Source organism: Cydia splendana, chromosome 1 (assembly GCF_910591565.1).
Source record: "Cydia splendana chromosome 1, ilCydSple1.2, whole genome shotgun sequence".
Taxonomy (NCBI): domain Eukaryota; kingdom Metazoa; phylum Arthropoda; class Insecta; order Lepidoptera; family Tortricidae; genus Cydia; species Cydia splendana.
This window is the reverse complement of record NC_085960.1, coordinates 24,093,355-24,115,070: the sequence shown is the minus strand read 5'-3', so window position 1 is coordinate 24,115,070 and position 21,716 is coordinate 24,093,355. Positions and strand designations below refer to the sequence as shown.

The 21,716-nt window shown below is 39.1% G+C and overlaps 1 protein-coding gene across 11 annotated transcripts in view; it reads right to left on the bottom strand.

Moving 5' to 3' along the window:
- The window catches only part of LOC134796994 (disks large 1 tumor suppressor protein), a 65,203-nt gene that overhangs the window by 7,385 nt on the left and 36,102 nt on the right, over positions 1–21,716 (bottom strand). The window contains exons 4-18 of one of the 11 annotated variants that reach the window (XM_063769198.1): positions 19,103–19,204; positions 17,707–17,760; positions 15,277–15,306; positions 13,656–13,889; positions 13,100–13,180; positions 12,729–12,974; positions 10,990–11,046; positions 10,720–10,816; positions 8,853–9,118; positions 8,412–8,545; positions 7,990–8,109; positions 5,991–6,114; positions 5,461–5,569; positions 4,783–4,824; positions 3,288–3,356 (exon numbers count right to left, since the gene is read on the bottom strand). In XM_063769198.1, coding sequence (XP_063625268.1) covers positions 3,288–3,356; positions 4,783–4,824; positions 5,461–5,569; positions 5,991–6,114; positions 7,990–8,109; positions 8,412–8,545; positions 8,853–9,118; positions 10,720–10,816; positions 10,990–11,046; positions 12,729–12,974; positions 13,100–13,180; positions 13,656–13,889; positions 15,277–15,306; positions 17,707–17,760; positions 19,103–19,204 — 1,765 coding nt within the window. Of the gene's footprint in view, positions 1–3,287; positions 3,357–4,782; positions 4,825–5,460; positions 5,570–5,990; positions 6,115–7,989; positions 8,110–8,411; positions 8,546–8,852; positions 9,119–10,719; positions 10,817–10,892; positions 11,047–12,728; positions 12,975–13,099; positions 13,181–13,655; positions 13,890–15,276; positions 15,307–16,197; positions 16,404–16,821; positions 17,183–17,706; positions 17,761–19,102; positions 19,205–21,716 lie in introns of those variants that run through there. The other 10 variants (XM_063769191.1, XM_063769203.1, XM_063769231.1 and 7 more) reach the window with 10 other exon arrangements.

Here is a 21,716-nt window from a genome sequence, read left to right as displayed (position 1 = left end):
CAAAAGGTACCTTATGGCCGCTGGCGCCGCGATTCGGGATATGAATTAGAGATTCACTAGATATGAAATAGTAAAGTTATGTGACGTTCCACGGTAAAAGGTACCTTATGGCGGCTGGCACTTACGTCACATAGCGCCGCAATAATATTGGAGCGGCGTTAATAATAGCGTAAGCGCCAACCGCCATAAGGTACCTTTACCGTGGGACGTCACATAACTTTACTATATCATATCTACTGAATCTCTAATTCATTTCCCGAATCGCGCCGTCTGATGTGCAATACAACTACCTGCAAGTCCTGCAACTACCTAAATAGTTACTGTAAATATAAATTACGCGTTGTGAGATTCACTCTGAAGCAAACAACTGCTCTCTTTCTAGGTCTGGCTAGAAAGTTACTAATATAACTTTGTGTGAGTAATTCATTGTTCACGCTAATCCTTTGTTTATTATACTACCGGCTTATCTTTTAACCCTTAACAATCTTTAACTTGTCAGAACAAATTTACAGTAAAAACAAGTCATATTAAACGTGTTATTATTCGTGGATTTAATCGAATGAAATAACGAATAAATCATTCGTCATTTGAAAAATGGTCGAATGATCTACCCGCGGATAAATTATTCGCGAATAAATCATCCGCGAATAAATCATCCGCGAATAAAAAAATCGTGAATTATTGTTTATTCGAATGATCATTCCGATAAAAGTTTATTCGAATGATGCCCATCTCTGGCCTATTCTCCCACTTTAGGAATTACTGCATATGTCCTGACTGATAAACTCATCCACGCAGAGCCTAAACTACAAAATCTAGAAAGTTGAAATTTGCATATCAGGTTACATTTAGGTATAACGTGTACACGTGTACTATTCAAAGATGAGGCATTGCCTGACATCTACCCTCTAGTATCAGTAGTATCCCAGCCCAGTATCTGGATACTAAAAAGGTGAACAGTTGGGTACTGTATGGCTAAGCTAATTAATTTACCTATAAGTTACCGAAAGTGGAACTGTGAATACATCAATTTTATTATATGTATTATTCATAATCTTACAATATGTTACTGTATTAATAGTTATTGTTTAAAACCGACAAAATACATAAATATGGCCCTCACTAACCTCTAAAGATCCGAAGCGTGCTGGATAACTATGTACGCAGTAACTCACAAACTATTTTCAGGCGTGCAGTACCTACTTCTACAAAAAATTGGCTATTGGGAGTTTGCGATAGCGATATTACGACTCTCAAATGTTGACTTATGTCTAATAAATGTCATCATGTAGACGTCGGTGGTAAACAATGCTGTAAGTTGGAATAGTTATCGGATTATATACATATTTTGAGTGTATGTTAGTATAATGTGTGTAGATATATTATAAATATATTACAGATAGGTATTGATTTTTGATGTTTCGGTTTGGTTGATATGCGTCTTGTTTTTATCAGAGTGAACATATTTTACATAGTTTCAAACAATTACCAGTTTTCCTCATCGAACTGAAAAAGAGTGTGTGCGCATAAGTGTTGTAAAATGTATTAAAGTTTAGTTTTATTAAAAAGCACCAAAACTTACTTTTAACCATAGAGTAATAAGTAAAGAAAGAGTGATAACTCCATACATCAGTTTTCTTACCAAAACGCGAGTTATTTCGTAGTCGACATCTAGCGTCAAGTAGCGGAATTTATACTCGTACTGATAGTTGACAATAGATGTCGCGGGGAACGAAAACTCTAAAGCGTCAAGTAGCGGAATTTATACTCGTACTGATAGTTGACAATAGATGTCGCGGGGAACGAAAACTCTAATGCTCAACAATAGGGAGTATTACTGCAATGTTCTGCCGCCAGAGTGCAGCACTAAACATAGAGTAACTTATACATACTAGGCCTTAAACAGTTTTTTGACAAGTTTTCACTATGACATTGATGCATCAAGGCGGTTTGTTTACAGGTGGCCTACCGCAAAACGCGAAAATCGAAATTTCGTTATCCGCCTCTCTATCGATCGAATAAGCAAGAGTGATAGAGAGGCAGAAGCCGAATTTTCGATTATCGTGTTTTAGCGGTAGGGTGCATACTCACAGGAGTATGCGAGTGACGCCCTCTACGCAGAGTTTTGCGTAATATTCCCTATTTTCAGCTAATATTATAACCGGATTAACTGGAAGTCTATTTTCAAGTCCTTCTTTTTATAATATTAGTTGTAAATTGTTTTAGTAGTACATTTTTCGGCAGTAGGGCACAGAATAAATAATGGTACTAGGTACAGAAGATTCGCTCTCTAACAAAACGCGTCTGTTACGATTAGGACAGATATGACCGCTAGGTGGCGCAAGCGCCACGCGCGGCCTATGGCTAGCCACCAAAATTGGTGTGGGACGGATGTACTTGTAGCTACTTGTTGCGACGCGACGAAATCGCGGAGTGAGCCACGCCTGGTAGGGGTACTGATAGTTCCAATACTTGACGTTAGATGTCGACTACGAAATAACTCGCGTTTTGGTAAGAAATCTGATGTATGGAGTTACCACTCTTTCTTTACTCTATGCTTTTAACCCACACTGTTTCAGTCGGATGACGAATTGTCACTACCTACACTATTTCTATATCATGCTTGTACAATTTTTCCAGGATACGTGACAATAAAATCCAGCCAGAATTAAGTAAAGCATACGGGAGGCGCTTTAGTTAATACTTGCTGATAAAATACTACGAGACCGAAGTGTTCGAAGCGATTGTGCACATCGTAATAGACATTGCGTTTGCTATTTAAGCGAGTAAATAATTACAGCGGCCCTACATCATAGAAGCGTATAACAAACTAAATCTAAAAACATCAGCACAGCATAAATTCTGAAAAACTGAAAAATCAAGCTCGAATGGTATGTCGTGAAGTCGTATGTCGATGTTTGCTCGGCATGCTGAGTGCGGTGCACGGTGGGCGTGACGCGTGGGTGCCATGCGTGTGGCGCCGTGCGCGCCTGCGTGCCGCGGTCCACGCGTGCTTCCAGTGGCCACCCCCCCTCCCTCCCATCCCCCTCCCCTCCCCCACCCCTCGCGACGAGCCGCGCCGGACCCCATCGGGCGCGGCGGGCCGATCGTTTATCGCGTTGTATGATTGTAAAAAACAACCCAACATAAAGAATGACAACATAATAAAAAATCTGGAGTGTTATTGAAATGATAACTACGTCTCTAATTGATGATCATAACCAGAATGCGGGAGGTAAGGTATCGGCTACGGCACTCGCAAGCTACGCCTCACTCCCAAAACTTACTCTCGTCCTCGAGATAAATGAGCGTTATCTCCTCCATCATGGGAAGTTCCACTCGGTACAAGATTTCCCCTACACGTAAAAAAATTAACGTTACATACATTTAAAAACTTTAAGAACCGCCCGGGCCGCGCCGGAGGTGTAAACTCTAGGGAACCTTCCGGAGCGAGGTATCCCGGCCCGTAAGAGACCGACCGAATTAACGAGTCGGATGAGACAGAAAATTTGAAATCGTGTCATGAGTAGCTTTAGGAAAAAAAAATGCAAAAGAATTATACGCGCGAGTAATTGGATGAACAGGTACGGCGGAATGCCGGCACGTAGGCAACTAGAAGCACGGGACGGGTCCCGGCGCGCGCCGCCGACCCCCATACACTACACGTGAACACATCGCATCGCCCACACTCTCACCACCCAACCCTGTTTATCTGTACCACTCGACGAGCCTGCTCGATGTCATCATTGCGACCCAAATATAAATAATAAAATGATGCTCATTAACACATATGTAGTTACTTTAATAATTGCGTTCACGAATTGTAATTTCGGTCGCAAAATAGATAAAAGTACGAAACGAAGTATTGATTGTTATCAACCTCCATGATTTTGTGTTCCGAAAAATAGCCTATAATAAAAAATGCGTCGATTCATGAACCATATCTACATACGAACTATATGTATAAACCATAGCATACGAAAGCACTAAACAAAGTTGTGTGGTAAAGAGGTGATTGACAAAAAATACTTAAATACTTTCTAACACGCAACGTTAATAAAGTACATAGCTTGTCGTCGGGTCGCTCACAACATCACAGTATATTGGACAAGCGACTATGATGCCGGCACTGGAGTAACAACTAAAACCTATAATAATAAAGCACCGTCATGCTTTACCATAGACACTACAAGCGATAGTTTACTCACACAGATCCAGGACATATTTGAAATTCAATTTAATAGTAATAAGACCAAATGGACTACTTTAATGAAGTCTATTGAATCGTGTTTCAAATTACGCAACGAGCCCGAGCCGAGGCCTGACGAGACATCAATACCAGTGAAATACTTCGAGATATACCTATGCACTAAGAAAATAATAATATACCTACTTAGATATATTTGGGATAAAATATAAATGAAAATATATAAATTTATTTCTAATATACATACACATTATACATAATTATAATCTTGTTAGAAGTTACTGCAGAATGCTAGCAAGTGTGGGGGAGTCAGATGATTCATAGCAACACAAGTTACATAATTAGTACGGTCTTGTAACATAGAGCCTATATAATTGTTATTCACGTTTAACTCGACGTGTGCGAAATATCTGTGGTTAGAATAAGCGAATAGCTTTTAATAGAAAAACGTCCTATCTTTAATACAGTGGTTATTAGCCAGCCGCATGAAAAAAACTGCGTAAATGTCCTACGATACGATAAACAGCGAAATAGCGAATGTAATAATGTAGGGCGGTAACCATATGTGCACTTACCATCGGCGTTAGTGTCCTCTTGTGTATAACAAAGCATGAAAGCTGTAACAAAATGTTTTGGTTGAGGTTTAGATAACAGGGGCGTAGGTAATATAACCCCGCTTCTCGATTTTATAGCACTACAAAATCTGTCCGCAAGACGTTTGCGGGTTCTTATCAGGCACATACTCGTACCGGCACAGCAACTAGTGAAAATAATTCAGTCGCATCAAAAGTTATGACCTTACCAGTTCGGGTAGGCATCCATCATTAATTGCGTGGATAAGCCAACACATACATTGAACACTGAACAGCCTAATAGCTATTCCGTCCTAGCGATGTAAAACTAAGTCATGAAAATAAACTACCCAAACTGGTTTATCAAGAGAGGATGCACTTGTAGTGGAAGACAAAGTGTAACCTACTCCGTAGGATTTCCGGATTCTCGTTTACAGGATTTGTAATGCTTTAAAATCGGGGTATATTAGAACTCCTTCCAGAATTTTCTCAGCAAACCCATTATACAAGCCGTCAAGATTTTGAAAAATGTGCTACCAGACAGGATTTGTGGAGATAGTTTTCAAATAATGTTGGGGAAAGGTTAACTATGCATTTTTACATTAGGGGCAAAGCATACATCGTGTAATTAGTAACGAATTTAAGCTTTGTCTGAAGTTTGTAACCGAGAATAGTACTTACGTTCCTGGTCGGATCCGTCTTCAGACTTGCCATCATCTCTGCTCTTCATGAAGGGGAATCTCCTGCTGAAGGACAAGGTCCGTTTCTTTCTTTCTAAAGTTGATTGGCTCTGGAAATAAGTATAAAATGTATTCTTAACTGCTGAACATACACGGGACACAGGGTGTGTTCTCAACCCATCGCCAAACTTAGTGAGGAGTATATGTAAGTTATACCGAGCAACATTTACTACTTGACCAACCCCGAAACATCGCATTCTTATCAGCCAAAATGTATTAAACAGCCTTTTTTTTTTTAAAACGCTTAGTATTTTTCACTTTTTTTTTACTGTGACTATTTGAATTAGAAAGTGTGATACTGTGTCATGTATGGTAAGCTGCAATTTGGCATGGACACATTATGAATGTATTCATTCACAAAGTGGCCATAGAATCTGGGGCGCGAAGAGTAAGCGCAGGCTGGCGTTGGTATAGCTGGGTTGGGAGTCGCCCGGTGTATGTACGAGTATGTATAGTAGGTTGGGTACGGACCGTGCTGACGGGCGTGCCCTGGCCCTGGAACTTGACCTGGCGGTCGCGCGCGCGCTGCTTGCGCTCCCAGCGCTTCTTCGACGGGATGATGCCGATGGCGTCGGGGTCCGTCGAGTCCAGCCGTCTGCGAGTGCGGGAACGACAGAGTTAAATCGACAACCGAAAAAATAATAGTACATTATTGTCGAGGCTCGGAAGTAGCTACTTGCAGGCTGAGGATTCGTATTAAACGGACGACCTTGGGAGTCCGTTTAATTGAATCCGAAGCCAGCAAGTAGCCTTCCAGCCGAGTCATATATAGTGCTTTTCTCAAAAATGGTGCGAGAAATATACATATTTTAGAAATATTTTACAGAAGCAACGTTCTTACGTATATATTTTCACAGAAAAAAGTAGAAACAATTGAAAAAATTAGCTTTGCCGCCTTTTAATTTTTTTAATAAAAAAATAGAAGTGTATTTTACTGCCGAAAGTACGCCAACCTATTTGAGACAGGTAAATAGTCGCGGTACTAATCATCTGTTTGGCTGTTTAATGGGCCTGTGCCTTCATTTGATATGGCCATTTCAACTTTTAAAAAGTTTGGAACTCGACAAATAATGGAATTTGTATGCAACATTGCAGTCCCAAAATCGAGACTGCAATGTTTTTAACTTTTTAATTTTTGACTGACCATAAACTACGCGCTTCGCGACCTATTTTTTAGACGTCAAAGTCGACTTTGCCGTCCATTTTTGAGAAAAATATATTTTACTAGAGATATTTTATTACAACTTGACTATTTTGAATGTGTAACGTTTTCAACAATTATTATAATAAAGAGTTGAACAGACCTTCTTACATTGTTAAAATAAAAATACACACTTAAGTAATACCCCAAAAATACTATTACATAATTTCAAAATTAGCAATGTATTATTTTTTCACGCCACTGTTTGGAAATGTGGCAATAGATGGTCTAAAACCAAGCTGGAAAGTAGGCAATAGCTGTAGCACCTGAACCACCACTACTACAATGTTTCATTGTTATCATCATCTGTCATTGGTGATGGTCCGCTACAGCAATGAGTATCATTTAAAACATAAAAATCAATAAAAGGTCTATTTTGGCGCAACTTTTTCCTTCAAAAATAAATTTAGGTTATTTATAGGACCAATTTCTTGTTAAAAAAAAAGAAATTTCAAAATCAGTCATTCATTCAGTCAGTTCATTCGATTCACGCGTTTTTTACTTTTGTAGCTGTTTGTGGTTTGTTATCAAAAACGCTTTTAAGTTTAGAGTCGGTTTGAAGCAAACAACAGAAAAACGCCTCTTAAAAGTGATAAAAAAGTAAAAAAGGCGGGATCGGAAAATACTCACTGAATTGGATAATGTAAATTGTAATATTTTAAATTGTAATGTAAATTGTGTTTGACTAAAAAATACAAGAAACACGTATCTACGCTAGGTATAAAAATGAGTTCTTCTAGTGAAGAAAATTATATTCTTACGCTGACGCCTACCGAAATTCAAGAGACAGCACAGGCAGTGGCTAGTAATTTGCTACCAGAGAAATCGCGGGCTAGTACTTATAGTTATGCAAATGTTTTCTTATTTCCTCGCAGTAGTCGTGAAAAGCACTATGTAATGCCTCGGCCGGAAACGCTAAAGATGGACTCGTATTATTTGAGGGCTCAAACTCACTCGTCCATCTTTTAGCGGTTTTCCGTCCTCTCCTACAATGTACTATGTTTACCTTCACTTATATCGTCACTACTTTGAAAGAATCTCGTACAAACAGCAACACTCCTAACTGTACATCGGTGGACCTTATTACAAAAGGCATAAGGTCCACCGATGTACAGTTAACAGTGTGAGCGATTTTACTCCTAACAAATGACTTCAATTTTTTGTGAAAATTTGCGGTTTCACCAAAACCTTTTACGAATAGGCTGTTTTTCCCGTACTTTTTTTTATAAAAAAATTGTGATAAACACTAAGTAACCAAGATATAAATACCTGGCTTGCCACCATTCGTCGTCGGACGCGTTGGTTACGTGCAGAATGTCGCCGTATCGGAATGGAAGCCCCCGCGAGGGTAGGCCGTCGTCCTTTATCGGGTCATAGTCGAAAAGTGCTCTGTACAGATTGAATGCCTAGTTACTATTAATTCACTCTAGATCTAATTAACAGATTATATTCCAATTTGAAATGGAATTTTATCAAGTCCGCCACCATGTTGTCAAGTGAAACGTTTCTTAAACACTTCATTTCCACTTGACGAATAGTTTTTGGCTGCGGCCACACTATAGTCAACAAATGATAGCGTAGTAGGCAGAGCAGCTCAGAACACATCTAGGCGTTGATGGTATTCAAAGGGTTTGTTCAGGCACTTGTGGCGTATAAAATGATAGAGATAATTAGTTGTTCTGATTCCTCACCTGACATACAAGGATCGTTTCTGTGACGTCCGCAAAAGAGTGTGATGCTGTTTCAGTTCATTGATTCGAGCTTCAAACTTGTTGTATTCTTGTGGTCTATATACAACTGTTAACTTCACATTCTGTCCCGTTCCCTAAAATCACATACATACACATTGTTAATGTAAAAGTCACTTTTTAAAAATACAAAATATATTAAAAATTGTGGTTCCAATATGAACGATTGTTTGTCGTACTGTGTATTTTCGGTATGTAAGTTCGTTATAAAATATTAATCTATGGCCCATTCTTGCCCGCACATTCATTTCCATTTATCAATTAACTGCAGGACACAATTACGAAGCTAAGTATTCAAGCAATATTGTCTTTATATTCTATTTTGTGTGTACACAAGTTTTTAATGAATGTATCGCGGACACCGGACCGGACAGGTTATGTCACCTTTAAAGCTTTGGCCGCCTGCTCGTGCGTGGCGCCGGTGATGTCGGTGTCGTTGACGGCCAGCAGGCGGTCGCCGCGGCGCAGCTGGCCGGAGCGCTCGGCGGGCCCGCCGGCCAGCAGGAAGGACACGTAGATGCCGTGCCCGTCCTCGCCGCCCACGATGTTGAACCCCAGCCCCTGCCCGCCCTTCTCCAGCTCCACCACGCGCGGCTCCTCCGTGCCGTCCGTCGCGTCCTCCCGCCGGAGGGAGTTGGCGACGCTCGACGCTAAAAATAGATACGAGCGTTTATTGCGGGTGCGCCGGCAACTGACAGGATTGACAGGTGTGATAAGCGATGCGAGGTTATCGAGAGAAGCTGCTGGCACTATTGTGACGATTAGTTAAAAAATAATCGACCACAATCGGGTTTCCGGGTTAATCTTACTCGGGTCCTATCTAATCAATAAAAAGTCATCATATCATAAACCTTAATTTTGACTTTGATTTTTGTATGCCTGCTTGGTAGATTGTAGATTTTCACTGTAGTCTAATCAAAAATCGACCCCCAGCAGTTATTTGTTAGAAAATTCAATATTTTTCACGTCAACAAAGATCCATTATACTAAGTATTTAGTGCTTAGAAACGTCTGACTACTTAAGACTAGTTGGAACGGTAACGGTACAGATATAATAGGATAGGGGTTACATTTTTATTATAAACACCGATATACCTAGTTGCCTTTTTAAACAAGTTTTATCTTGTTAATAAAATTAAGGTGTCGTTAGCGATAAATCTGCTAGCAAATGTAATATGTACAGTCGCCATCAGATATATCGGAGCGTCCGAGGTGCTCAAAAATATCTGAACACGCACTCTAACGCCCTGACAATACGAGGGTCGCACTGAAATATTCGGGAATGGGACACTTAGAAATAACATAATAGAAACAGGCATATAATTTATAAAAATGTAACTCTTTATAAAACTTTTAAGGTATATTCCATTTGGTTGTCATTTGTATTTAAGAATTACTGGCAATTTGAAAATTGTATGTCGAACATTATTTGAATTTTTGGCCAAGTGATTTTTCGGATCATATTTTTAAACGGTTTTCAATATGCCCTCAGCGAACAAATAAAAGTTACAATGGGCTTCTGTTATTTTTTTATGAACTAGAGTTCATCGTACGCTCGTTTGCAGTTAAAATTAAATATGAAAGTCACTTTCATTTTATCCCATGGGTGATCTTAAAGAAGCATGTCATTCCAAAGCGACGTCAAAAATTAAAATCGCATTTGTGCTGTTAATTAAAAAGACTGCCAAAAAAGTTGCATATCGGCAGATTTCGACATTCCTAAATATTCATATGACAACAGTAAAAAAATCTTTTATATATATATATATATGTAAAAAAACTTCAATTCCGTTGGCTACTCCACGAATTTCATACAAAACCACTAAGGCCCCAAAATCGCCATACAAAAAGGACTTTGGGATTATGAGCCGTGTGCATTACAGAATGATTACTTTCAAAAGAAAATTTATATGCGTGGTCAGTTTGAGTTTAAGTATGTATTAAAATAAAGATTGACCGTCTAGATGCGACAGTTTTCTCTATTCCCGACATTTTCAGTGCAACCCTCGTAGAGGCGTGTTCAGATATTTGTGAGCGCCTTATCCGCCCCGATATATCTGATGGCGACTGTACCATACGTGTATATTTCTTAACGCTCGTTTACGAGTCGAAAGATTTGCACACGGACTTCTACTGTTTGCGATTCAAGCTCGTAACACGTACTCTCTGCACGCGCTCGCCGGACGCCTGCAGGTGCAGGTGCGTCACGTCGGCAGGTGCACGTCCTGCGCTGTATACAGAGGACAGTCACGCGTGTTGGCGCGCGAGCTGCGCGGCGAGGGCTGGCCGGGCGGCTCCGAGTGGCGCGGGCCCGGCACCAGCGCCAGCTGCACGCGCTCGCCGGACGCCTTCAGCGCAGCCACTGCGTCCTCGTGCGTCACGTCGGCAGGTGCACGTCCTGCGCTGTACACAGAGGATACTCACGCGTGTTGGCGCGCGAGCTGCGCGGCGAGGGCTGGCCGGGTGGCTGCGAGTGGCGCGGGCCCGGCACCAGCACCAGCTGCACGCGCTCGCCGGTCGCCTTCAGCGCGGCCACTGCGTCCTCGTGCGTCACGTTGTCCAGGTCCACGTCACCGCGCTGAAAACGACCAGTGTGTTCATGTTCAACTCTTGGTGAGCCATACATAGGTAGTAAAAACACAAAAGACCTGAAATACATGCCTCAAATCGAACTTCCGATGTAGTAATAGAGATGCAAGCGTTGTAACAGTTCTTCAATTTTTTTGGTTACGCCACTGTGTGCACAAGTTAATGAAGCAGGAGCTGAATGTTTGCATTATTCTACAGGCACCTATATTAGTGTCTCTGTTTCAGCTATAGGCCTCACAAATCACTTTGGACTCCGCCACTTTAAAAAAACTGGATCGTAAAAATAGCATATAGGTAAGTATCGAACGTGCCCACAAAATTTCACTCGAAACGGTTAAGAGCCCTTTAGAGGAAAACAGAGGAGAACAGCCGAACATACGACAGAATGTTTGCCCAAGCAGAAACGGCGACCTTTCGCTCTTGCTCAGTCAATAGTAAAACAACGCCCCAACGTAGTCTTGATCAGTGTCAATATTGTGCGTATAGAGTGCGTATAATATGCTCCCCAAGTATCAAAAATAGGAAAGAAATATTACAATCAAATTCCCAGAGGGTGGTACTGCTGTGAGATTCTCTAATTGAACCCTATTTAAATAGTTTAGACTGTTTATAAAACTCAATAAAAATTGTGTTTCCATCTACATACTCGTAACATGGTAGATAATTTGATGGAATGCTCCCAATATCTTAATACAAAATATTCAATGTGTTTCGTAGGTATCTTTAACCACGTAATACAAATACTTGTAAGGGCAACCATAATAATAAATGCAAATAAAATCTTAAGTAACTAGTAGGTACTTACCTATTCCTAATACAGTAGTCGCGTCGCAGTTACATGTTGCCTTATTTTATTATCATAGCTTGTGTAACCTTGCCTACACGCAAAAGTTTGTTTGACGATATCTAGATCCCCACTTTGTAACAATAGCACTTTCATTAACTTTCAAGGCACGCGACGTAGGTACGTAGAGTAGACCATGTTACATACATATAACAAATTAAATATAATGCGTAATTGCGTATGAAATGCTATTATGCTCTCTTACGAGTCGAAGATGGCGATAAACAATACAACATTTTTCTTACAGTTAAAAGACGTGGCTCTATTTTTGTGTCCGTGAGCAAGAGTGACCCAAATTCAAGTGAATGTTTACGCCATACTAAATAGTAAGCAGATCCGCCCACAAAATAAATTAACGGTCGATTAACTAAAAAATAAAAAGTGACAATAGTGTAGGTATAACTAGTATCTAGCTTATTTTATATTCCCTATCACGCTCTCTGCGACACTAAACAGAAAGACCTGATACGTATGGTTAATTACGAGTTAAACTCATTACCGCAGCGAACGTGCGAAATGTGAAATCCTCAGGCAGGCAAAAGGCAAGCATTTGTCAGTTGTCTTGTCTGTCCATAAGGACAATTTCTAATTTTGTTCGCAGGGCAGTCGCACTTTTATTGTTGTGGGGGCGACAACAGTAACACTTCCGGATGTGTTCTTGACCATAAACAGCTTGTCGTTGAGCTGCCCTTCCAATGCGATACCCCACGCGCCATGATCTTCGTGACCCTCATAAATCTCGCAGCTGTCAAATCGCACGCCTCACGCCATTCATGTCCCTATCCTTAAATGATACAAGCTTAAGCAGCAAGTAGATATGTACTCACAGAGGTGTTCTTGACCATGAGCAGTTTGTCGCCGACGCGCAACCGTCCGTCGCGGTGCGCCGCGCCGCCGGCCATGATCTTTGTGACATAGATACCGTTGTCCCCGGGTATGTGTTGGTTGCCCACGCCACCCGCTATGCTGAATCCCAACCCTGAACCTCCTTTTACTAGTTCTATTTCGACTGCATCCTCCTTATTACTTTGAGATGTGTTTGTAGTGTCTTCGGTTGCGGGCCGTTTTATTTTCTGTAAACAGTTATTAATATTAAAATTGTGGGATTGTGTGATTCTGTAAGTCGACCATTTACACCAAACACATGGAACATTATAAAGTGGCATGCAAACACCATAATCAACAAAGTCTAACGTACCAGTCTCACAGTGTTCCCTGCCTTTTTAAGTGCGTCAACCGCTTCAGCATGTGTCACATTTTCTACATTTGTTTCATTAACCTGTAAAAAAAATAGCTATAGTTTCATAATTATTATTTACCTAAAACCAAAGTAATAAAATTATATCAGATTCTATTTATGTTAAAGAGAAAGTAGGTATGTTAAAGTTGACCTATATATGTTAATTTACATGAATTAATAATGCATGGTTGTTAAAATCACAATTTAATTTATGAAACCTATGTGTGCAATGCTGTCAGAAGATAGATTGCTAAAGCGAAGAAAACAGGGAGCTTACCGCAAAAACAGAAATTCGCAAATTACAGGGATCTTTCTCTTTTACTCCAATGAAGGCGTAATAAGAGTGACAGAAAAAGATGCCCGCAACTTCGATTTTCGCGGTTATAGCCCAGAGGACCACCAGTCCAGTGTCCGGCCGGCCGACGCGACTACGGGCTTTTCCCTATTATTATGATCCTTTCTTATATCTATGTGAAAAATGTCCTTAGATTGGATAAGGTGCTTAACCACTTACTTGTAATATGGCGTCATTAATCTGCAACTGACTAGCGGCGGCTGCGCCCCCTGGTATCAACTTGGTGACGTAGATGTGTGGGTCGTCCCCGATGTGCGGATTGTCGGAGCCCCCGGCAATGCTGAACCCCAGCCCAGCGCCGCCCGCCCGGGACAACACTACAGTCAAGTATACATTCCCATCTTCGCCTGTGGTACGCTCTGGACCACCACCTTCAATTCCATTTACCTGTAACTTTCAAGTTATAATTTGATTGGAATTGCAACATTTTAAGAAATTAAACCTTTTCTATATGAACAATGAATAGGGAATATTAGGCAAAGCTCTGCGTAGGTGGCACCACTAGCACATACAGTAAACAAACCTCATTGAGATCATCAATGACACATCATGCGTCACTAGGTCAATCACATGGCCTACCGTGAAACACGACAATCGAAAGTTCGGTTTCTGCCTCTCTATCACTCTTGCTTATTAGATCGATAAAGAGGCAGATAAAGAAATTTCGATTTTCGCGTTTCGCAGTAGGCCACCTGTAAACAAACCGCCTTGGCGCATCAATGTCATAGTGAAAACGAAAACTTGTCAAAAAACTTTTTAAGGCCTAGTATGTATAAGTTACCCTATGGTGTACTAAACAAATTAGTGCTGCACTCTGGCGGCAGGACATTGCAGTAATACTCCCTATTAAATAAAAATAATGAAGTTTATTGGCATTGTGTATTCATTTCCAATAACTGTAATCTTACAAAGGGACTGAATTCCAAGATTTCTATTTATATCATCAACCATTACTAAACTCTGGTCATATTTCATTGCCAACCGTACCAGTGAATCACTTGTGTGATTTTTGTAAAAGTAGAAATGTAACACTAATGTGTGAATGCATTTATTGTTGCAATATTTTCAGCTAATATTAAATTAAATGACCACAACTGTACCTGCTGTAGTCAGTACAGCCCTTCCTATGTCAAAGTAACAGTTTTAATTTAAAAATATATGTATGTTTCAATTAAAACAAAATCAGTCCATCGACTCAAGCAAGCAAGCTTTTTGCAAGCTTTCTAATGGTACCCCACACGATTCTTACAAATAAAAAAAAATTCAGCCTACCCCTCTCAACCCCCTAAATAAGAAATAAGCAGATTTGCGATTGCAATTTTGATTTATTTACAATATGAGTGGTGGTAATTGCTATAACTGTTCCAAATCTTAGGTATCTACGTCAAACGGTTTCTGAGAAAAACGCATTTAACTGATTTTCAAGACTGAAGTGATCCCATAAGTGTTCCGTGAACAAAGTTTTGTACGAAACACTAAAAATCATCTAATTACATTATATTGTGTCAGGAACCTCTTAACACCAATAATTACTACATTTACTATAGTTTGTAAGTCATGTAAGGTAGATAAGGGTAAGTGTGGCTGTGGGATAAGTTCGGTTATTTGCTACTTGCATTGAGTGGCAAATGTATGGCCTCGCAATAAACAAAAATCAATGTGTAAACAAGCCCCAGTGAAGGCCAGCCCAACTTACCCATATGACCTTATTTAGTTCAGTGACAGATCTAGGTCAATTTGTAAAAATAAAGGAAATACACATTATAGTCATACTATTTACCTGCTTCATTTCAGATGTTGTAACATGAGCCTGTAAGCAAGAAAGAAGAAATGTATTTCAAACCGATGGTTTACTAACACCAAAAGAATTGTAAGTGATTTTAAACCACTTAAGATAAGAATGAATGCCTATGATTCATCTTGATTATTTTGAAATACCATAGTACCACAGGACCAGATAGTACCTGTCATTGTAAATTCTTACGGTAATTTTCTACTGGAACATAATAACATCAACAGTTGCAAAAAACCTCTACATGCAGTTTGCCCTTTTACGCTTTAGTCAGACAGCGGCATGATTTTCACTCTCTTGTAATTGTTTGCTTAAATATTAATTAACTACTAGAGATGATTTTGAAAATGGCCCCATACATTCCACGACAACACCAACAGTAAATATAAGGCTGTATGCAGCCACTATTGTCTGTAAAGCTTGCCCTGCATTGGCCTAAATGTAGTCACCACACGGGAATGTTAAGCCATTGAGGGTTCTAGCTAAATTGGACATTCCCTAGCGCAAGTATTGAACAACCAATTTAGCTACAACCCTAAATGGCATAACAATCGTGGAGCATGATGGTCAGAGGTTGGCGGGGGCTATTTGCCTTATAATATAACACAAGACATGTCAAATTATAAGGTAAATAGCTCACCCCCGCCGATCTCTGGTGATGGTACATGTAGCCTATGTCATAACAGATGAAGATTGATTACTTGAAACCTTACGAAAATAATCATATCAATCATCAAATCAATTAACATATATGGATAGAATAATCTATACATTTAACATTAATCACTTTCACATTAGTGCAGAACATATAAATTAAACACTCATTTAATAATTATTTGAACATATCTATGTATTTGGCAAAGGTGAAGGTCTTTTTATATAACTCAATAAAACTTAAGGTTTACTCACCGTGTCAAGATTGAAAAGGGAGGAAACCTTCCTTAGGAATCCATTATGCGATTTTTTCTTCCGTCTCTCAGTCATTTTGGAGGAAGTTATGCATAGCCTTTTGGTGTTCTCAGTTATACTATGTACACTGCATGCATTGTTAGTTACACACTCGAGTCCTCTTTCAGCACCTTATTTGAAGATGGTCGGCATGCACCATTCTCTACCTAAAACCCACATCTAACTTGCACCAAAAAAGTTTACATTTTGAACTTCCTTATGTGGTATAGTACCCATTTTGTATATAGTTGGCTTCAATGGCATCCTTAACAAGTAGATTGTAATTGGATTATTGAATATTGCAACCCTTATCTCATAATCTTCCAGGTCTTCAAGCCGAGCCCTTTCTGATAGTGATTTTTAGTAGATAATGTATGAGTGTGATTAAAAGCGTGTTACTAACTTGCGTCCAATGACAGGATGGTATGAATGTCAAAGCGATGAACTTTAATTAGAATGTCCGTGTTACGTTATTAGTATGCGATTTATGTTTATTTGATAATATTATGAGCAGGTACAACAGTCAGTGAGTAACACAGCGATTCGGAGCAAGCAAAACTAACTCGTAAGTCGCATTAGTCTCACCAAGAATCAGAAACGTTCCCAAGGTGTAAAGAAATTACTAAACGTTTAAAAATAGATCAGTGTTTATTAAATGGCCTTACTTGCGACGAATACGAAATATCAGCAGAATGAATGTCAAAATTTTGTTTGTAATATCATGTCACAATTCATTTACGACGAACAGAATCCCTTCAGCTGATGCAAAGTTTATTAGGCATTGGCACAACGAAGAAAGACAACGGCACTAATCCACACAACGACGAAACTTTAGCGTACATATCGCCGAAAACTTGTACTATATTTTAGGTTATAAATAGTACGTCGGGACGCGAAACAACCGTCCGCCATTACCGATCACTTGTATGTAGCGTTTGCAGACGTCACGTCATCACATCAAAAAGAAAAAATAAATAAAACGGAACGGAACCACAAACACCAATCGATTAAGTTCATCGTGCTACATAGCTTCCACACTAGATGTCGCTTATTTCAACCCCACGATACTATGTAGTTAGTTACCCACGTAGTTTATTACCTTGTTCTAGATTCTGTAAAATTTTATCTAATGCGGATTATTACAAATGTTAAAACCTCTAAACTAGACTTTGTTGGTCATCGTAAAAAAGACTTTCACCTTTACCTTTATAAACAGGTTTTCATTTATATTAAAATGCAACCAGTTAACGCCTTAAAACATAAACCTATCTAACGGCTATTATGCGTGTGTGTGTGTGTCTAGTGTCTAATTTATGCAGGCGTTCATAAAATTAAAGGCCTACTACATGGTCGGCAACGAGGCTTCCAACCACTGCGACCTTGGTAATTTCCGACCCAACCAAGGCCAGGGTGACCTTGCCACTGTTGCCAGCCGTGTAGGTACTACGGGCTTTTTATTTATGTAGGTACCTTTTTTTCTTGAATCTCTCCACTATCCGGGGCCATCGACTGCACGATTTCCATCTATAAAATTGATTCATGATAGTAAATTAAGTAGGTACTAGTTTATTTTTAAGGTTTAGATGACAGGATCGGTAACTTATATGATGAGTGATGAGAGGTACATGACACGTAGGACAAATAGGTATCTAATCATGGTCTAATAAAACATGGTCTTCCATTCCCAGAGTGACACGCGATTACGTCACAATAACATTGCCACTTTATTTCAACATAACATGTTTCTTTATAATTTTATAATTTTCATTTATATGTATTTTAGCTTAAATTTTACAATAACACGTCATTTTTAATTACTCGTTAGCAATATCTTCCGATTCACGAAAGAAATTTCAGACTTTCGGGTAATTCTGTTTATACTACTGGCAACACAGGATAGCGCTGTGGACATTTGACAATTCGGATCTAGATAACTTCATGCCCTGACCGTCATCCTTGTCGAACGCGTGTTAATTGTTATTTCCTTCTCGCTCAGTGTCAGCAGTCGCAGTGTTTTCCAAACTTTTCACGTCGTAAGCTTGGTAATTAATGTGTAACTGTGAATTAGTTTTTTAAACGTTTGTCTTGTATAGATAAATAAAGTTTAATTTAATACATTAGATTTGTTTTATTTTACTATGTTTCTACATGAATAACTTAAAATTAATGCCGTTAAAATAATTTTCACCGTTGGTTAAAATTCTCCCACATTTCAAAGTTTGAGAACCTGTAAACAGCATGATGACGTAGGCGCGTGTCAGTTAGGTCATACGCGAATCTCGGAATGGAGTACCAGGCGGAGTATATTATTATACCATGGTATCTAATGAGTACCTAGGTATTCATTAGATATATGCATTGCCTAGGCAATGGCGGATCCAGCCCTGGCCCTGGGCTGGGTCTACCATAAATAAATCGTAATTATTTGCGTAAAAATGACTAGAGTTTGACTATGTGACCACCCCTTACTATAAAACTGAATCCGTCCCGTCCTTGTACAATTACACTTGTCTACAAGTATAATGAAGTGGTTTAACAAAACCTGGTTACCTTCATCTGGATCTGGATTCAATTGAAATTGTAATGTGTCAGCAAATCTACAATACTCTAATGCAGCGGTCGGCAACCTTTTAGCAGCCAAGGGCCACATAGTAGTTAACGATGTTGACGCGGGCCGCGCTTTGTTAATATTTATGACTTTATCAGACATTGTCGTTTGTTAATATTACATAAAAAATAGCCAGGAAGACTCACGGGCCACAAGTGAGAGGTTCGTGGGCCGCATGCGGCCCGCGGGCCGCGGGTTGCCGACCGCTGCTCTAATGGCTCTAATCTAACGTATTATGCAACGCGAAGGCACATTTACCTTTGCGGAGTCCGGCGTATAGCTACTGCGATCTGATTTCCGGTTGCTGTCTTGAAGGAAGGCATTGGAGACCGATCTATAATCGCTTTCTTCCGACTGAATCTGAAAAAATTAAAAAGATACATTCCATTGAATATGTATAATGTTGAGTAGGTACTTGGTATCCGTCAAAATTTACTTAAAGGTAATAGGCTAATACATAAGTAGGTATATGAACGCCTTCTAAAATTGTATTTTTTACTATTGTTGTGATTACTTAACCATTCAGCGCTAATCACGACACGTTGTCGCTTTGCCTCTAATACGAAGCATTTTCGCTGCATACCGGGAAACCCATGTTATCGGCTAAGACCGTAGCTCAGCGGTGAATGTGTTAATTATCATACCTATAACTAGATAGAGTCAATGGTTTTTGGACCGAAACTTCTTCGAACGATTCGATAATCTATAAGTAGGTGTACCTCCTAGAGGGCTTCTTAGTAGGTACCTACTATTAGCAGCTAGTAAACATTTTTTAGGCAATTAAGCTGGAGCTAATATTTGGCTTTCTTTTGCTTTATAGCTCCAAAACGAGCGGTCAACCGTCCGAAAATAAGGCAAGCCGATAGGATTCGAGTTCCATCGACGCTCCGCCACTAGTATAGATGAGAATTGTGAGGGAAACTATAGAGCGAGCGAGTAATGTTATGTTTCAGCATATTCGTTAGGTACATGGAGACGAGAAGAAAGATAATGACCCATAAGATAAGAGACAAACAGAGAGTGAGCGGTGCTATCTAGCTCAACTGAAGAACACATATAAATATTAAATTAGGTATGAAGGATTCCTAAGCCACAGCGTATTTTTGAGAAGTCTCACTTTTATATGCAGTATTTTATATTAAGTAGGTACTATGTAATGGACTCAAAACTCCTCATTTAGGTTATCTGTTTAAATATTTATATTACAGAGCAGGATCACGGTTTTTTAAACTTTGATCGCAGGCAAATTTGGCCTCAAAACGTTATCCATAAAACCAAATAAAACAGAAGGATAGCTGTATAATGAAGCAAAATAAACAGTGCTAACGATTTGCTTCTGACGTAGAGTAGATAGCTAACCAATTAGTGTGCACGGGTCGAGTAAAATAAATAACAGTCAAGCAAAAATAAAATAAAACATTGTTAACCGAGGCTTTGAAGCGACCCGGCCATTTCACCCGAAATATTTCATACTTTAATATGGCTACAAATATAATGACCACCAAAAAATACTTTGGTACCCTAAATAAAAAAATCATGCTTACCAAAAAAAATTACTGAACACCAAAAAAATAAGGCCTAAAACTACAAAAGTACCACCACTTTAATTACGACTGCACTTCAAATTGTATTCAAATACCAAATATATTGAATGATCACCAAAAATCATTAATGATCACCAAATCTTGAAGACCAAAGTAATGCGATATTTTCACCTAAATAAACCACTATGATTACCAAAAAATGTATACATATTACCAAATAAAGTAAACTGATGCCAAAATTACTAGCCCCTCCCGCTCAACCCCCCGTAGCCCGCACCGCATACCTACCTAACCTAATCTACTTTTCTAGTAGCATTTCGTTATGCTACTAGAAAAGTAAGTTAAACTGCTATCAGTTAAGTGGGTTAGGTTAGGTTAGCACTGCGACCCTTACAGAAACGAAATGGTACTAGAAAAGTAGGTTAGGTTAAGTTTCAACTGCTACCCATACAGATACGAAACGCTACTAGAAAAGTGGGTTAGGTTAGGTTTGAACTGCGACCCTTACAGAAAAGAAATGCTACTAGAAAAGTGGGTTAGGTTAGGTTTGAACTGCGACCCATACAGAAATGAAATGCTACTAGAAAAGTGGGTTAGGTTAGGTTAGAACTGCGACTGTTACAGAAATAAAATGCTACTAGAAAAAGGTGACGAAGTGGATTAATGAATTTAATAGGATAACGATATATTAAATGTTTGCACATTTTTAATTAAAATGTGGTTACAATTTTTGTGATCATTTACTATTTTTGCGTTTACAATGATTATTTTGGAGCCATTTGCTTTAATAGGATAGCAAGATTTAAAAATTTGGTTATCATTTTACATTAAAATGGAGTCCTAATTTTGGTGGTCAATTACTATTTTTGGGTTTACAATGATTATTTTGGTGTCATTTTCTTTAATAGGATAGCAAGATGTAAACATTTGGTTATCATTTCACATTAAAATGGGGTTTGAAATTTGGTAATCATTGACTATTTTTGGGTTAATAATGATTAGTTTGGTGTCATTTCCTTTAAAAGGATAGTAAAATGTAATAAAATTGGTAATCATTTCACATTAAAATGGTGTTATAATTTTGGTGATCATTCATGATTTTAGGGTGGTAAAATAGATTTTTTTGGTATGAAATTTTACTAAATCTGGTGATCAGTTAAATAGCAGCCCTTTAATATATACATTTCGACCATGACAGAATGATTTGCAACGATTTTTCATAATTTCGAACTTGGCCCACTTCATAGTGCCCGTAAGGCGTCTTTACGAATTAATATATAAGTAAATGCCTAGAACAACTAAAACACGTAAACCAAACACCTGAAACC